At 35.6% G+C, this 18,821-nt stretch overlaps 1 protein-coding gene and 1 long non-coding RNA gene across 2 annotated transcripts; one reads left to right on the forward strand and one right to left on the reverse strand.

Moving 5' to 3' along the window:
• Positions 1 to 5,991: 5,991 nt before the first annotated feature.
• On the reverse strand, positions 5,992 to 18,492 carry LOC132158549 (semaphorin-7A-like). The gene is made up of 14 exons (XM_059568000.1): positions 18,270 to 18,492; positions 15,630 to 15,769; positions 15,213 to 15,275; positions 14,514 to 14,609; positions 13,583 to 13,679; positions 12,838 to 12,945; positions 12,386 to 12,525; positions 12,125 to 12,300; positions 10,948 to 11,056; positions 10,581 to 10,782; positions 9,964 to 10,079; positions 9,582 to 9,754; positions 9,437 to 9,492; positions 5,992 to 6,992 (listed from the first exon to the last, which is right to left on the reverse strand). The coding sequence occupies exons 1-14, from the start codon at positions 18,346 to 18,348 to the stop codon at positions 6,646 to 6,648; spliced, it is 1,902 nt and encodes a 633-aa protein (XP_059423983.1). The 5' UTR covers positions 18,349 to 18,492; the 3' UTR covers positions 5,992 to 6,645.
• On the forward strand, positions 6,781 to 12,217 carry LOC132158550 (uncharacterized). Its single transcript, XR_009437696.1, has 3 exons — positions 6,781 to 6,894; positions 11,181 to 11,224; positions 12,098 to 12,217. It is a non-coding gene; the product is annotated as an uncharacterized LOC132158550 (long non-coding RNA).
• Positions 18,493 to 18,821: the final 329 nt, after the last annotated feature.

Below are 18,821 nucleotides of genomic sequence, written 5' to 3' on the forward strand. Positions count from 1 at the left end.
TTTTTCCTTTGTTTTTATACAGTCAGTTTAGCTTAATGGCAGTTTAACTTATGACACCTGTTATGGGTAAGTTGCAACATTTGACACTTACATATTTTCATATGTAGACATGTTATAGCAGTGTGGGTAGTTGACAGAGGTGGCTTTTCTTTCTTTCTTTAATTTAAAAAAAAATGTTGTATAAAATGTGACTTTCTAAAAACAAAACATAAAAATTAAGTAAATGCAAACATGGTTGCAACCGTCCCTACTCTCCTCTACCTACAATACTCAGCTAAGCGTATTTGACGAGACCAAGGTCTCTCTGCAGAGCAAAAGTGGGCGTTTATCACCATGTGGGTGTTTTCAAACTGCTGGGTGTTTCTAAATCATTGAGTACTTGAAATCAGTCAATCTAAATGATCCCCCTTACCCACCCCCACCCCTAAAACTAACGTCACTATGACGTCAACCAATCAGGTATCATGGTGTAAAAACACCCTGATCTGGTAACTCCCATTACTTTCCTGCAGAGACCTATACTTGTGTTTGACCGAAACTTGTGGGTTGACCTGGGAAAAAGTATGCATAAAAAAGCACATCGAGGGGCGCAAGAACTCAAGAGTCCTTCAGTAGTCAACAAATATTTTGAGGATTTGGGGATGTGAAGTTCGCGAAAATTATGTTCAGCATTTGGTGGGGTAAAGTTAGGTGATATCGCCGCCCTGACACTAGAATAAATATTGTGCCAATAAAAACGAGCAGGAGGGAGGGAGAAAATCGACGAGGAGAAAACGGTGTTTATAAAGTTGTTTCCGTATACAGCGTGCGCTTTAAAGATTGATTAATTTGATGAACTTTTAAATACAAACAAACGTACACTGGAAGTTAATACTAACACAAGTGGCTGTTTAGTTTCATACGGATCACAATAAGTCGGTAGCTAGGCTAAATTTGCACATGGCTGATATTCATCGTTTTGTTTTAATGATTCATGAATAATTATTGTAGAAAGAAAACATATAGCGTATTTTTTTAATATAATAAGACAAAATTATGCTCACCTCTATCGAACTGGAAAAAGTTTCGAGTTTTCAGACTTTGCAAGTTTTCTCTTATAAAGGTGGTCCTGGCGTTCCGGTGGTCACTTTGTTCATGGGAAGTCCGAGCACATCGTATCAGCTTTCAGTGAGCTCCTTCTTTCAGTCTGTACCGGCTGGTTCTGTCTGTGCTAAAACTGCAAGCAATGTTCCGCCCCGTTGGTTCAGTTATGCAGCTGTAGGGAGTGAATCAGAAACGGGCGTTCTGGGGAAAAGTCTCAATAAAGGGTACTACTACAACAATGGATATTCTGTCATCATTTACTCACCCTCATGTCGTTACAAACCTGTACGATTTTCTTCTGTGTAACACAAAAGAAGATATTTTGAAGAATGTTGAATGACCAAAAAGCTTTGGTTACCATTGACTTCCACTGAAAGTATGAAAAAAAAATACATTTCTCAAGATACCTACTTTCATGTTTCATCAACGAAACGAAAGAAGTCATACAGTGACATGAGGGTGAAACGATGTCATAACTCTATGTATAATGTTTTTCTATGAGCTACCTTTTAAGTTTAAGGAGATATAACCCTTCAAGTGCAACCAGATTTTTAGAAGATAGTGAATGAAAATAGGGAGATATAGTTAATTATGGTGAATTAACTGTGATTCAGATTATCATATTGTATGTTCTTATATATATATATATATATATATATATATATATATATATATATATATATATATATATATATATATATATATATATATATATATATATATATATATATATATATATATATATTCAAACAAACATTTTAGCTGATGTGTAAATAGTTTGAAGTACACAACTTAGTAACCAGTTCCATTTAGAAATAGTGGGATGTATTGTGATTTGCTTAAGTTTGGTTCTTCTCTCAGCATCTCACAGGCATATGTTTGGAACAACATGAGGTTTAAAGGGTGATCCACCTAAAACTGAAAATTCTGTCATCATTTACTCACCCTCATGTTATTCCAAAAATGTGTAACTTTTTTTTCTTTTCTCTCTCTGTGGAACATAGATATTTTGGTTCATACAATGGAAGTTAACTTTCTTCACAACATATTTTGTATGTGTGTGTATGTTATAAAGAAGAAAGAAGTGTAAATATAAGCATTTAATGCAGGGGCGTAGATTACTTTTAATATCACGTATATTCGTCCCCCACACTTTTTCGGGCAAGTGTGTTTTCAAGAGCTGGTATGAATAAATATAGATTTAAATTCAAAGATGCAGGATAGTACGATCCAAAGTACAGCAAAACTTTAACATTTTGAAATATTTTCACAAGGCCATTTAAATTAGTGGTTTTCTATTTGAATATATTTTAAAATATAATTTATTGTGATTTCAAAGCTACATTTTTAGCATCATTACTCCAGTCACACAGTCCTTCGAAATCATTCTGATATTCTGATTTGCTGCTCAAAAAACATTTATTATGATGGTGTTGAAAACAGCCAAGTATATTTTTTCTGGTTTCTGTGATAAATAGAAAGTTCAGAAGAACAGCATTTATCTGAAATATAAATATTTTGTAACATTATAAATGTCTTTATCATCACTTTTGATCAATTTAAAGGATCCTTTCTAAATAAAAGTATTAATTTCTATAATCTCTTTTTCAAAAAATAAAATTATAGCTTTTGAATGGTATAGTATGTTATAACAGCTTTTAATTTCAGATAAATTCTGATCTTTGGATCTTTCTGTTCATCAGAGAATCCTGAAAAACGTACTCAACTGTTTTAAATATTGATAATAATATTTAAATAGGTTTCTTGAGCAGTAAATCATCATATTAGAACAATTTCTGAAGGATCATGTGACACTGAAGACTGCAGTAATGATGCTAAAAATTCAGCTTTGATCACAGAAATAAATTACATTTTAAAAGACATTCAAATAGAAAGCAGTTAATAGTAAAACTATTTCACAACATTACTGTTTATGCTGTACTTTGAATCAAATAAATGCAGGTCTGGTGAGCAGAAGAGAATTTATAAAACATTAAAAATCTTACTGTTCAAAAACTGTTGACTGGTAAGGTTATATAGATTACAGAAATGTTGTGTTGTATTGTAATGTTTATATATATATATATATATAATTCCTGTCCCCCTCACTTCTGAAATGATGGCTACGCCCCTGATTTACTGTGTTACAGATTTTAATTTTCATTGAACTATTCCTTAATAAATTATGACAGAAATTTCATTTTGGGTGAACTGTTCCTTTAAAGATCTGGTTCGCTAACACAAAGATTGCAGGGTTGATCCCAGAGCCCTGTACACCCTCAGGGTGTTCTAGAAATCATTACAATTAGTGCACTATTTGCCTTTGCCAAAGACATCTGCTAAATTAACATGTAAACACATGTTGAATGCCTATTGCCAAGGAAATCCGCTCATCGAGGTGCTTCTACATTGTTTAATAGCAATGTTTTGTGCCAGCTTTTTGATTGTTTTCATGTACACTTTTACAGAGCATTGGTGCATTTATATTTTTATGTTTTATTTTTTTTGTTGCATGTTCCCTAATGAACATGTTCTATTGATGTGAATAGCACCATTTAACAACAAATTGCACCACAGCATTATGTACGTTAAAATATTAAAAAAATAAAATAAAATAAAAATATGCTAAACAATAAAATACAAATACAGTATATATGTATTTATTTATTTTAATGCACACTTTCAGGGAAACATTTAATTATAATTATATGTTTCTGTATTTTACAATGTCTTCAATCCCTTTAGAAAGAAAAATGCTATGACTTTTGGTAACCAGTTATAAATATGAATTATTAAGTACAAGCTTACACAACTGCAAGATGCATTTGAGCAGTAAACCGTGCTGAGTGTCTCTACATGAGAAAACACTCCCTGCCACAAGCCTCTGGCAAAAAACACAAAGCATAGCAAATGACAGACAGACAATAAAAACACAATGGCCTTAAACTATCTTTGCAACACCAGTTACAGAGTAAAAAAATAATTTAGAAGCATAACATGTAACAGATGTTTACAGTTGTTACTTTGTGCAATCTACATTGAAGGACCCTGTGTCACTTACACTGCCAGAAGTATTTAAGAGTGTTTATCTAGATACTGCTATATGTGTGTCAAGAAAGGTAAACGTTTGGCATCGAAGCACAGTGGAAAAGTTAGAAAAGCTCTTATAAACGTTCCTTCATTTAGTACAGTGTAGCACATTAGGCCAGTGGTTTTCAAACCGGTCTTGCAAGCAACCCCCAACACAGCACATTCAACTCATCAACTCATTAGACTGCAAGACCTGAAATGGGTGTGTCAGATATAGGGAGACATACTAAATGTGAGGTGCTAGGGGTGCTTGCAGGACCGGTTTGAAAACCACTGCATTAGGCCAAGAAACAGAGGTACGAGTAAACAGAGAGGGTGACAGTGCTGTGGCATTCGGCATGCATGCAAACAGAAGGTTAGCACACGCTAGCATATATAGCTAATGCACTAATGTGTAAAGCAACACTGCAGTCAGTCCCTGGACTATTTACATGGCTTTCATTTATGACACTTAGGTTTGCCCAAACATCAACACAGATATTCAAACAGAGGTAAAACAAAAACAAAACAAAACAAAAAACGTTTCTTTTCAGTTTAGGATTGGCCTATTATTTCAACAGCGGAGCAAGAAACAGAGCGACACAAGACATAACTACATAACTAAATACAAAAACAAAGTCACAACATCCACATCTGAAAACACAGTGCACTTCTGGTTAATTAGTGATCAATTCATTCAAAACACCATTGTCCTGCTCCCAAAATATAGTGAGGAAAGATCAAGGTTAAAGACAAGACAGGCATTTGGAGTCAGAACAGAAATAGTAGTGGGGTGTGTGTTAGGGGTGCAGATGATGATTAGAAGTGTGCTAAAACGTTCTTGTATGAGCATTTTTTATCGGTTCCTTTTTGTAATGTGTATAAAATAACCACCCAAAAGTTTGATTGGCTGAAGTCATGATCAAATGAAATGTTATGAAGTAAAATGCTGACAAATTTATACTCATAGCACCTTAGTGCAGGATGACTGTTTAGATCCATCAGGAATACTTCAGATTCCCATAGGCAGCAATGGTGAAGAACAGCATATACAGAGCATTACAATTAAAACAACAGCATAATTAAGCCTCTGTACACTTCAATTACAAGATGCAACTCCATGTTACATTTACTGAAGCTTATTGATTGCAAAATGTAAAAATGTATTTTATGAGCATGAAAAGTATACAGGCATCAAGGATGCAATAGTGTTTTATGTCTGTTTGTTAAACACAGTGATGTGCTGAGATAAAATGTAAAATATGGTTATTATGAATTCTGGTTATTCTTCCTGTCCATCCACTGAGCAAAAGCAGTCGAATCTATGTCAGTTTAGTATGTTTTTATTTTCCGTTCACATTTATATTTGTGTTTGGTGAGTGATTTCAAACTTGCCAAACAGGCGCAAACTGTATGTCAGCTGTATGTACTCCCAATATCGTGCTGAAATAACATTCTGTGTCAATGGAATGACAAAGCCAGCAGATTCTGCAGGTTCTGCTCAGTTTCCAAGTTGTGCTTAGGATGTGACCCGTAAAGCTTAAAAGGGACTCATCCTTGTTTTAAGGCTTCAGAACTGTCCTAATGGCACACAATGGATAAGTCGAAGGAATTATAACAGTATATTCATGTTTCAGCATGTACTTGCACATCTAAAACATCGGTAGCAATTCTGCATACCAACGAAAGAGTTACACTTTAAAATAAGGTTCAGTTTGCTTAAATCATTAGGTAACATGAACTAAAAATGAAAAGCCATGAATGAATAAAATGTTAATTTCTGCTTCACTAATGCATTTAAGCATCCAACGTTGTTTAAATAAAGAAATGTTGTTTTACCTATTTCACCTTTATATAGTGGGCAGTCTGTCTATTTTATGTATTATGAACAAACATGAATTGACAATGAACAATAGCATATTAAATGTTAAATAATAGTAAATTAACCCTGGTTGCTAAATTCTTTAAAAAATTATTCATAGTTAGTTCATGATACCCTATTCTTAACTATTGTAACTGAACCTTTCTGAAAAGTGGTGTTACTAAGAAAACTAACCAACTGATCTGGATACCATGTCTGAGTGTAGTTAGCAAAGCAGTCCTCTGAAACATCTGAATGATGGCACTAACATTTTGCAAGCAATGTTTTATGCAGTACAAATCTCATGTATTAGATATTGAATATACAGTTTATAAGTCTAAATGCTTTCAGGCTGATGACATAAAATAGTTCACTTACATAAGTTAATGTTTTACATAACACTGAAGTTTGGTATGATAAAGCATTTTGATAAATGAGAAGATTCCAGGCATTTTCTCGGCCCTTTAAAGAAAATAATAATTTTGTGATTGCTCTGAATAAGAAACAAGAAACACAGTTTATACAGAGATCAGCTGCTCCCCTACAGTTTAGTCGGACCGGCCTAGGTACTCATGCTCTGCTGACCTTAATATTAATCTTGTTTGCTTTTGTGCCCCCATGATTCATTGGATCTACAGGAGCCAGTGTGCCGTGGCAGCCAGCAGCAGAGCCGACCCCAGGGTGGAGGCAAGCGAGGTGCAGAGGGGCCCACCGTTGAACACCAGCTTGTAGGACACCACCTCCTGCTGCAGGCCGCTCTCCTCCACCATGCAGCGGAACACGCCCTCCTTCAGAGGCAGGTCAGGGGTGGGCGCCAGCACACAGGATGAGCCAGAGATGGTGCAAGGATATTGCTTGATGCAGTTGTCTTTCTCCCAGCGGTAAGTGGCATGATAGGAGCGCACAGGGCATGGTAGCAGGACGGGTCCATCTTTATCCACTAAAACCTGTTTGGGGATGGTGCTACGTGCCTTAGGAGCTGTAGCCCAGGATGACAGGAAATATCTTAGTGTGATTAAGTCATTTTGAATAAAAATACTTTCATTTTATATATACACTACAGTTCAGATTTTTTGGAAGAAGTCTCTTATGCTCACTGAGACTGAATTTATTTGACTACAATAAAGTAAAAACTGTTATATTCTGAAAAATATTTTTACTTTTTAAAATAACAATGTTCTATATTAACATATTTTAATTGTAATTCCTGTGATGGCAAAGCTGAATTTTCAGAAGCTATTATTTCAGTCTTTAGTGGCATATGATCTAATATGCTGATTTAATGCTCAAGAAAGTTTATTTTTATTATTATTATTATTATTGCTTTAAGTTAGCTTGAAAGCCAACTTACTGAAATATGATTTAAACTTCTTAAGTTGCCCTTGAAAAAGCCAACTTACTGATCTACCATTTAAGTTTATTAAGTTGACTTCAAAAAGCCAACTTACTGAAATCCTATTTAAACTTCTTCTTCTTTTTCTTCCTCTTCCTCTTCCTCTTTTTTTCTTCTTCTTCTTCTGCTTCTTCTTAGACCAAATTTGAAAGTACTAGACCTATACTTTTAAAGCTGCAACCACCAAACTATATCTCTATATGTTATATCTTTACTAACTGATCCAGTTTATGGTTTTTCTAAACCAGACTAACAAAACCGCCTAAAATCCCATAGACAAAATGCTAATAACTTGCTAATCATGTTTACAACATGCTTGTAACATACTAATCATGCTAACAAAATGTTAACACCATGCTAGTAATGTGCTAATCATGCTAGAAACATGTTAGCAGCTTGATAAACATGCTAGAAACATGGTAACATCATGCTAGTAAAATGTTATACTAGAATCATGCTACCAACATGCTAGTAACTTGATAATTATGCTATAAAACATTCTAACAAAATGCTAATAACTTGCTAACCATGCCAACAAGATGCTAGTAACTTGGTAATCATGTTAGAAACATGTTAACAAAATGCTAGTAACTTGCAAATCATGCTAGACACATGCTAGCAACTTGTTAAACATGATAGAAACATGCTAGCATAATGTTAGATACATGTTAATCATGCTAAAATCATGCTAGTAACATGTTAATCAAGCTAGAATCATGTTAACAACATGCTAATAACTTGATAATAATGCTAATAACATGCGGATCATGCTTATGCTAATCATGGTACTTATGCTAACAACATGCTTATAACATGCATAGCAACCGCATAGCAGCACTCTAGTAGCCACCCCAAGTACCATAGCCACATCATAGTAATCACCCTAGCAACCACTCAGCAACATCATAGCAACCAAACCTGAGGTACCTAAGCAACTGCATAACAACAACCTAGCAACTGAACCGAGCAGCCTAGCAACTGCATAGCAACACCCTAGCAACTGTCCCAGGTACCTTAGCAACCATATGGCTGCAACCTATCAACCACCCAAGGTACCCTAGCAAACACCCAAAGTACCCTAGCAACCACATAGCAATACCCTAGCAACCACCCCAGTTAGCTTAGCAACCGTCATAGCAACCACTCCAAGTACCCTAGCAACCACCTAGAATACACCTAGAAAGTTTGAAAGGACAGCATTTATATTTTCAAATACAATTTCTTGTAACAATGTAACAGTATTTATTTTAAATAATTATTTTACATTTATTTAAAATAACTTTGTAGGATATGACTGGTAATTTGTGTCTCTTCTGAAAAGTGTAATGAATAAACCTCAGGCTGAAGGAAAAGTAAATTGACATGTGTACAGTAGGACACAGGAGAAGAAGGTTCAACACTCTTCAGCAATTAAAAAAACTAACAATGAAGCATAATTGATAGTTTATCTGAAGTCATTTTTGCTTATTAGTATGGTTTAACTGGATACTCAAAGGTCAGCAGCAAAGACATTGGTTAGTAAAAAGGGATACATTTGTGTTATTTAACATTTAATTATTGCAGGTTTGCATCATATTCTGAGTTCACATTTAACTGTTTTAATTTTTTTTGAGGAATACTAAATCTGACAATCTTTTTTTTTTTTTCGAGAGTGGGATGAATTATTGCACATTCTTGTTCACACAGCACACACAAGCTTCTGTACTTCCGACTTCTCCCAATATGGAGAAAGGATACTTGTCAGTCAATAAATGGGAATTTTTTTAAAGTAATTGTAAATTAAAAAGTAATTCGTTACTTTACTAGTTACCTGAAAAAAAGTCATCTGATTACGTAACTCATGTTACTTGTAATGCGTTGCCCTCAGTACTGTCAAGCAACATGAAAATACAAACTATATACTGTACATAAAAAATAAATCCAAAAACGGATTCAGTCGGAATTTGGGAAGAAGAATTTAAAACTGTTTTAGTACTAAAATAAAATTTAGTACTTAAAACTGCATGTTTAGAAGTTTTTGAACAACCTACCTGTAGCATAGCCACAGACCGAGGCATTGGAGTGGTCAAGGTTCTGAACAAGGGTTCTGATTTCACACAGGGAAATTTAAAAATAGTTTAGCAGGAAAAACAATATTGTAGTATTGTGTTGGGATATTTGTGAGTAAATATGTACCCAGTGCTATTGTTGTAGTCTGGTGGGATTGCAGTACATTTCTTCTTGGACTCATCCCACGCACAATATGGATCTCGTGAAAGGATGCATTCCTGACAGCTGGCTCCGTAACGACCACAGTCAGCCAGGGGGATGCGCTGCACCTCAAGCTCTGTGCCAATATAGAGATGACCCTGGCACAAAGTAGAATACAGAGGTGAAAGGTGCCATTTGGCTCCTATCAAATATCTATGTGTACAGACTTTAAATTACTTTCTGATTGTAAAGTAAAAATAGTAATTGAAAGCTAAATATATTACAATGGACTAATATGTCCTACCACTGCAGGCTAAAATTGGCCTGTTTTAAAGGGATTTAGCTTATTTAAAATGTGGGCCTCTACCTTTTTAGAGTCAATGGCCATGTTGATAACGGGACTATCATCATGGAATAAAGAGTACTGTGCTATGATAAAGGCTCCTTCTATGGCATGCAGCACCTTCAGGACTTTTCCCTTCTCTGTGAAGGAGACACAGGAAAAAATTGCATTGGAAGAGACACGCACACAAAAAAAATAACAGAATGAGATTAAAATAAATGGGATGCAAGATATTGGTGCCATATACAGTATACTATATATCCATATAATATTTAATAATGGGTATTTAATAGTTCTGCTCATTTTCACAATTTTTACATTTAGATTACCTTTGCTGCATCTAACAAATATTTATTTTAAAAAATACTAATAATTTTATAACAATGTTAAATGTAATCTTTAGCCAATCTTAAAATGAATATCCATTTTCTATAAATTCATATATTACAATGCCTAAATTCCTTTGTAGCATTTAAAACTGATGATTTTAGTTTGTCATGTTATATTTTTATTCATTTAGGCAAAATAGAATAGAATATTAAAATCAGCTATTTGTCTGTCAATCAAAATTCCGACACTGGTGTAGCTTGCAAAAATAAATTTTGTGATATTTTAAAGCAATTCTCTGCAATTCACAGTACCTGTGGCCAGATAAATGATGCTGTAGTGTTCTTCATTGACAGCCAAGACTGTGTCTGCCACAATATGTGTGAAGTGGTCTTGAACTGGGAGGTCTAGAGGAGCTTCGTCGACCGGGATGATCACGTCCTCAATCTCAGGGTGATCCTTGATCACAGTCAGGATCTTTTGGTTATGAGCCTGAGTATTATTCCTAAAGGCACACTGGACAAAGGTGAACCATAAAAATTAAGAATTAGGCTGTGCCTTTGTTTTGTAGATAGAGAATTGAATAAATGTTCAGAATGTAATCATACTGTATGTATAACAACATCACTGTCTGTTGGCACATAATTTTGCTTTTGACTGGTTAATGTTTCAGTGTTGTACCGTTCCAGGACGGGGAGTTGACAAAGGTGAGTTGTAGCCCTTCAGTTTGGATGTAGAAAAGGCTCGATCAATGTCTTCAATGGAGTAGGCACACACTACGGTGGTGTTCCTGTGGAAAGACATAAATGTGGAAATGGATCTTAAAGGAATAATTCAAGACAATTTTTGCAAGCTGCTCTGAATTACGAACTTATATTTTGGGCAGAAGTGAATGATTGATTTGTTTTTAACAGGATTCTCTGGTGAGCAAGTGATGATCATTTTGGATAACCTGAGGGTGAGTAAATGTTCAGGTAATTTTCATTCTTGTGTGAATTATTGCTATAATCAGTTACATATTAATGTAATGAGTCAAGTACAGCAGCATTGCACATTCTGGTTAATACAGATAAAATGATAATTATTTTTTATGTTTTGACCAATAACTTTACCATACTTAAAAATAATTAAATTAAATAAAAACACAAATATAAATTTGGTTGTTTCAAATGAAACAAGTGTATTTAGGATCCCTATAGGATAATGAACAGTATGAAAAATGGATATTATTTAGAGATCTGCTAAAGATAACATTTACCAGCGTTAATAAAGGGATATTTCACCCAAAAACCCAAAATTATAATTCTGTCATCATTTACTCACCCTCATATAAAAGAAGATATTTTGAAGATTACTGGTAATCAAACAGTTGTTGGTTGCCATTGACTTCAATAGTAGGAAAAGAAATACTATGGAAGACAATAGCAACCGCCAATTGTTTGATTACCAGTTCTCTTCAAAATATATTTTTTTATGTTCAACATAAGAAAGCAACTCATAAAGGTTTGGAACGACATGAGGGTGAGTAAATGATGACAGAATTATAATTTTGGGTGAACTATCCCGTTAAGTGAGTGTTAATATAAAAATAGTGAAAAATCAGTGTGCACTAAACATGCATAAAATGTTCGAGATCGAACGAATACTGATAAATTAATAATATTGATTGATATGGTACCAATATTTGTATATACCTTAAGCTTGAAGTGAGCACAACTGACATTGTTTTATCATTGTTTTGAGTAAAAATCTATAGGGATGTATTTTTCGTGTATAATGTAGTCTTGCTGAAGGCTTTATTTCAGCAGCCTGATGTCAAATGTCTTCCTAGTCACTTTTTGACTTCCCATCTGCTTACCAAGCATTGGAGAAGATGCCGTATATCAAACCAATGCGTAGATGAGAGGACAGAACGAAAGCCTGCTTGAAGTTGTTGTACTGTACAGGAGTTCCAGCTTTCCCACACATCACCCGTGCCTTTAGGAACGTAGTCCAGGAATTCGGCAGCATGTTCTGAAGCCCTCCCTCATCAACCTGAGCCACAGATGCAAAGGTTATCAGAAAACCTAAAGTCCTCACAGCAGTGTATATGAAGCTAGAATGCATAAAAGATTGTTACCATGCAGACTCGCCCTATGCGAGCCCTGTATGGCTCTTCATCTAGACTGGCTGTACCATTGACCTCACTGAAGAAGAAATAGATCTCATCTTTGAGTTTTTCTGTGTGTGGTATCACAGCGGCTCCTGCAAACTGGGGATCTGAGGTAGATGGTGAGAGCAAATTGATAATATTCAAAGACTCAATCTTGCATTAGCATTATTTTTTAATGTTTAAAAGGTCTGCTATCTCATGTTAATATGCAGAGATTTAATTTGTCATTTGTGAGTTGAGTTCACCAAAACTGTAAACAATGTGGTGCTGCTATCAATATTGGTGTGAATCCAGAATGTTTTTTCCAGAACTTTACTGTATCAGATTAAATAGTAAGCTGACATAGCACAGGTGAATCCAATAGTTCAGTCATTCATGAAAATCTTTGCTAATGCAGTTTAGATAAAATATCAACTCACTCTGTAACCATTTATTCTCTGTCCTCAGCTGCTTTTTGGAGCCATATGTGCGACGGATAGAGCCAGTCTGTCCTGCAACCGCTGACAGAGCAGAGTATAGATTCCCATCTAAATGAGGAAAGAGAGATAAGTATATCCATCAGCCAAACCTCTGTGACTACAGTTCTGTCATATCAAAGATTCCCTTAAACTTTGATTCAAATTTAGCAATTTTTGCAGTTCTTTGATTCTCAAACTAAAAAAGAGGCCTGTGAATGCACACACAAAGCAATTTCATGGCAGCGCTGCTTCTACTTGCTTCTGACTGACAGTAAGAGACATTGTTATGACATGCAACTTCTTTCAGAATCAGTGTTGACCTTTCAGCTCTGCTAACCTCACATGACATTTAAAATACTCTATTTGGTACCTGACATTTAGAACTTTAAAAAGGAGGGTGAGAGCTCTCTTTGTCATATTCTACAAGGATTGTTGTTCTTTTTGTTTTTTCATCGACTACACTGTATATTTTCAGTAGAGAACTGATATAATGCATTGTTTATAACAAATGGATCTAAGTTCTCTCTCGGATGTCATTTATGTCAGGCCAGAGAATAAATTCATTAAGTTACTTTATAGTCTGATGTACTTAAATACCTATCAAAATGAAGGAACTAAATGAAAAAAATGAAGAAACAACATTCTCTCTCAATTTCTTGCATTATATCATTTCTTTTCCCTTTCTCCATTCCCCTCCTCTTTCTACCTGCTGACAGACTGATGGAGCGCTGAGAAGGGTAAGGTGCCAAGATGTTAGATGCTGCTGTTTCCTCCTGCATGTCCGTCAATACACTGTCATTTACCTGGGTGAGAGAGATGATGTGATTATTCACTACTTCTTAGGCTTTTCATTAAAAAAAACAGCATAGGCACTGCATCACTTGGAGAAATCAGGCCACTTTTGAGCAGAAAAGATGCTGAAAACTTTTTTCCATGATCTTATTCATACACTAAACGAGCGTCCCACTTTCCAAGATGTTAAACTCTCATTTTATTGTATTGCTTTCCATCCTGTCTGGTTTTCATCCTAAGGAAACTGTTAAATGGTTGGGTTATAAATCACACCCACGGCAGAGACACACTGAGGTTATGAAAATGTGCTCAAAAATACAGAAGCAGTTAAATAAATAGCCTGAACTCTGCCAAAGCAGCTGAGCTTGCAGGGAAAACTAGTCTCATTTCCCTTTGTTCCTTCCTGTAAATCACAGAAAATGCTAAAGCGATTGAAATAGCAATTGAACCAACTTACATTCGATAAGTGTATTCACAACAATTTGTTATATTAAGGGATTGTGAAATGTCTGCATTGAAAAGTTGTGGTGTGCATGTTTTTTTAATTTATTAAAATTTTGCAATTACAGAATGGTTTGGCCTTCCTGTGTCTCAAACTGGAGAGCATTGCACTGACAACACCAAAGTCAAGGGTTTGATTCTCAAGGAAAGCAAGAATTTATTAAATGTGTCCTCTAAGTTGTGCAGTCTAAGTTGCATTGCCAAATGCATACATGCAAATATAGACACTAACAAAGAAAGACACATCTTACTCTTAAACACTTTTGTGGTTTGCTTACAGATTGAGTTTAAACTGCTTCAGGACTGAGATAGTTGCATATATAATGATAGGTAAGGCGTCTTACCAGGAGCCAACATTTAGGAGCACCTGCTCTTGTCCCACACACCACGAGCGAATCACCAACTCTCTCAATTACTGTGATGAAATTAGCACACTCTTGCTACAGAAGGATGAAAGAACACACTATGTGTCAATGCAAAACATACAGACATCATATATTATAAATAAAAGAAATAGATATAGTTGCTAAATACAGTATTTCATCCAGTGTGGTCATTTTTTACTTTTGTTTATACTAAACTGGATTTTGTGGACATAATCAAGTTTGTTTTTCAGAAGGATTAACTTAACAACTCCTAACCACCATCTTTATTTAGATATTTAAAGAAGCCCATCACTCATCAGTTGGCTGTCTGTGCTATAACGCTTAAAATAGCCTCATTGAGTCAACTCTGAGTGATGACCTGCTCATCATGGGTGACTATTTTTGTATATGTTGAACCAGGGCAGTGAATCCAGCCAGGCTCTAGCTTGCATAATGAGGAGCGTGTGGGAAACGTTCACAAATGTCCAGCTAAACCTGATGAGTCACTCAGAGGGTTTATGAGAAATGGACAGCTGGGCAGTAGTCATTTCTTGTGGTTAGATTTGTGAGCACACTGAATCACTAGGCTTAAATGAGTCGAGATAATCCTATTGTCACAAGCAACTTGAGGTCTGAATTGACTGAATATTGTGAGATTGAGAATATTGTTTCTTTTACCTTCCATGCTGGTGATTTAGAGACACACATCTCTTTTGCATTCTCATCCATTACCGCATGGATCTGTGAGCACATCAAAAACATACTAATTATGCTGCCTTGCATGCATAATAATGTAGCGATGAATTGGTCTCATCATGTTAATGCTATATTCTATAATTACAGTGAGAAACAAGTCATAAAGTGTTATGGTGACCATAAAATTATAATAACCCATAACTATCCCTCCTTGGCAAGAAATGCTTGCTTTTGTGCAACCAACAAGTAGTCGTTTCAGAGAGCCTCCATTATAAAGCATTGTTCTGCTCCATAAATAATAGCATATTTTTGCAGCTTACTGAGTACCAGCTATCTAGGTCAGGATTTACAGCAGTGATATATCTACTTTAGATCCAGGTTATTGTGTCAGCCCCCTACCTGCGTGTCATGCACTCCTTTATCACTGAAGTTGAGCTTATAGATGACCCCTTGGCCCCCTACAAACAGGACATCAGTTTCCTGTTGGTGGTAAACCATTGTGTAGTTCTCAGGTTTCATGAAGCGAAACCGAGGTGACTCTATAGAGAAATTGATAGAAATGCAGTGTAAAACATTTTCTGGCAGTCATTAAATGTATATATATTTACATGCTGCATGAATAAATAATGTTTGACTACAAAAATAGTGGTTCTGAACAGGAGGGTTGCAATTCAAAAATGGGTCACAGGGAAGAACTATGCAAAATGCAAATAATAAAATAGACATAAACTAGACATAAAAATATGTATAGTTAGGATGGCAAAATAAATAAGCTTTTTGTATGAAATCATTTAAATGCATTAAATGTTTCATGTGTCTTTTATTGTTGAGATAAAAGGCTCTGCATCCAAACTCTAATCTAATATTAACTGAATATTTGAAACAGTGTTGCAATCCAATGTATACATTAAAGAAATTGTTCACCCAAAGATTTATTCACCCACAGCCCATAAAAAATGTAGATGAGTTGGATACTTCATCAGAACAGATTTGGAAAAATTTAGCATTACACCACTTGATTGGTTGGATGTTTTTTGATGTGTGAATATTTCAGACTAATTCAGATCAGACAAAAGCTATATTATGATTTATGGACACATATTTTAGATGGAAGCATTTATTTTGTTAAAAATCTCTTAAAGATGGATTAAAATATGCAGGTTTTTACTTCACATAATGTTCATTTATGTTGTGTGCATTACTTCTGGGTTATTTTGATGCTTATCAGCTATTAAGACTCTTATTCTGACAGCTACCATTCACTACAGATGATCCATTGGTGAGCAAGTGATGTAATGTCAAATTTATCCAAATCTGTTCAGATGAAGAAAAACTCATCTACATCTTGGGTGAACTATTCCTTTAACAAGAATATCAGTTTTCCTTTTTAGACTGTTCTATGTAAACCATTTTATGCACTTACTAAATGTATGTTAAATATTATGCTATATTATTTATTGGGTTTGAGCTGATTTTCACTGTAAAATGGATTTTGGAGCAAAATCAGTTGAGATATAAAAGATCTAAATGATTAATTCAAATGCCTAAGCCACTTTAGTGGGTGTTTTTCATCTGACCTAAATTAAGAAAACGGTCAAATGTGGTTGTCAGTGGCAACAGTTATGTAAAACTACAAATTATTTACAATACATTCCATAAAGGCGGGGATTTGTGATTATTTCATAAAACTAACATATTGCAACAGGTGTTTGTCTCGGTTTTCGCTGGTAGAGATTTCATCTTAATAACTCGCCATTCGAAGCGGGGGCTGGCGAGGTCGAAAAACCTGCAGACCAGTCTCATCCGGTTTCTATTTGCATACGGTGTCGTCTTGCATAGCACAGTAGGCTACTTTAGTTTATGAGATTATTTGTCTAGCCATCGCATCCTTCGTGATTTCAGGGAATACGTGTGCTGAATTGAGGATTCGGTAAAGTGTTGTTGTCCATGGTGCTGAAGTGGGCTGTCAAGACCTACAAGCTCACTGGAGACTCGTATTAGTCTTTCTCGTTGCTTTCTCCTATCTGTAATTGTGAGTGGTTGTAGTATCACGTAACACTGAGGGCGATGACCGTGAGACACGTTGTTGTTTTCAAATAAACACTTGTGAATCGTATGACCCATATTGTCTGTATCGACATAGAAGACTGTGAACGTGCTTGGAATAGTGGTAGGTTTCGTGGAATTTTCCATGGGCTGTTCTCTTCTGCGAGTGTGTTGTTTTTCCTTGCATCGCATCTTGTGCCCTGAGTCTTGGAAATGCATCAGTTGCTGCAGTGCCATCATTCCCGTTAGCTCGCGCACCTGCATTGCAGCTCTGTAGATTGCGTCCTATGAATTTCTTAAATCAAACCCACTTGCAGCGTATTCTTGAAAATCAGCAACGTCATTCAATGGATTTACAAGTTTAGTTAGAAAGCGAATGGTCATTTCAGGAAATTACTTAGTCTGTTACTTATTCAGGAGCTTGTTCACCCGTCCCAAGCAGACTACTCGATCTTTAACAACATTATACTAACATGTCTTAAAGACATGTTACTATGGATACACAGTCAAAAATCCTCCCAGCATCCTTGTATGAACCTTCGTTTAGTTACGTTCAGTTAAAATGTTGGCGCTATCTCTATCTGCTTAATTTATAACCAGTGTCAGTACTTATGGGTTGCGTTTACTGTATTTTTATCATTGCTGTCTAATGTAAGCTTATGAACTCTTAATCATGATTAAAACCACATATGCGTCATAAAGTGAAGTCATGACGTGCATATGAGTCTCAATCGGTTTTTGTTTTCAAAACAGCAATGTAAAGCAATCAGTGCCCCATCTTGGCCTGGTTGCATTTACTAACAATGTGATCTGACGTCTGTTCCTTATATCCTAATGGAATTGGAAGTCATACGCAGTAGTTTTATTTTTCCCGAGGGGGAAATAAGATTAAAAATTTCTGCTTTAGTAAGGATAAACATTAGAGACTGAGAACCAGAAAATTCCATAACTCTAAACAGAATCCATATGCACCGAAGAAAAATTAAGTCTTACCCATTACGGTAAATTTCAGTCGAGGTGATTTTTCGGCCAAAACCACTGAGAAAAGAGTGGCCAGTATGAGCAGATTCATCTTGTTCCGCGATGTTTTAATTGGAGTGACGCCACGTTAATAAAAGTCTCGTTTTAGATTAAGACTGGTGTTGTTTTGCAGGAGTGCGCGTGGAATAAGCGGGCGCTGCCTGTCCCTCACCAGACCTCTATGAGAATCTGAGGGCTAATTGCCTTCACGTCACACCTTCTGAAAGAGAGAGAATGGAGCGAGCAGACATGCGCTCACAACAGCGATCACGCGGATTGACATCTTTAGATAAAGCTAAACACTTTTTCCTTTATTTTTTTTACATGCAATGCATTGTGAATAATGTATTTCACTGTTATACACTTCAGCTTGTAAATCTCGCAGACACTAAATATGTCTTACAGTTTATCATAGTCAAAGTTATCATATTTTACATGTAAGGGTGTAGCAATGACATTTAAATATTTGTAAATGTATATATTGTAATATATTGGGGGCAGGGGTTGGGGGTGGGATTACCTCCA

This window comes from Carassius carassius, chromosome 15 (assembly GCF_963082965.1).
Source record: "Carassius carassius chromosome 15, fCarCar2.1, whole genome shotgun sequence".
In the NCBI taxonomy this organism is placed as follows: domain Eukaryota; kingdom Metazoa; phylum Chordata; class Actinopteri; order Cypriniformes; family Cyprinidae; genus Carassius; species Carassius carassius.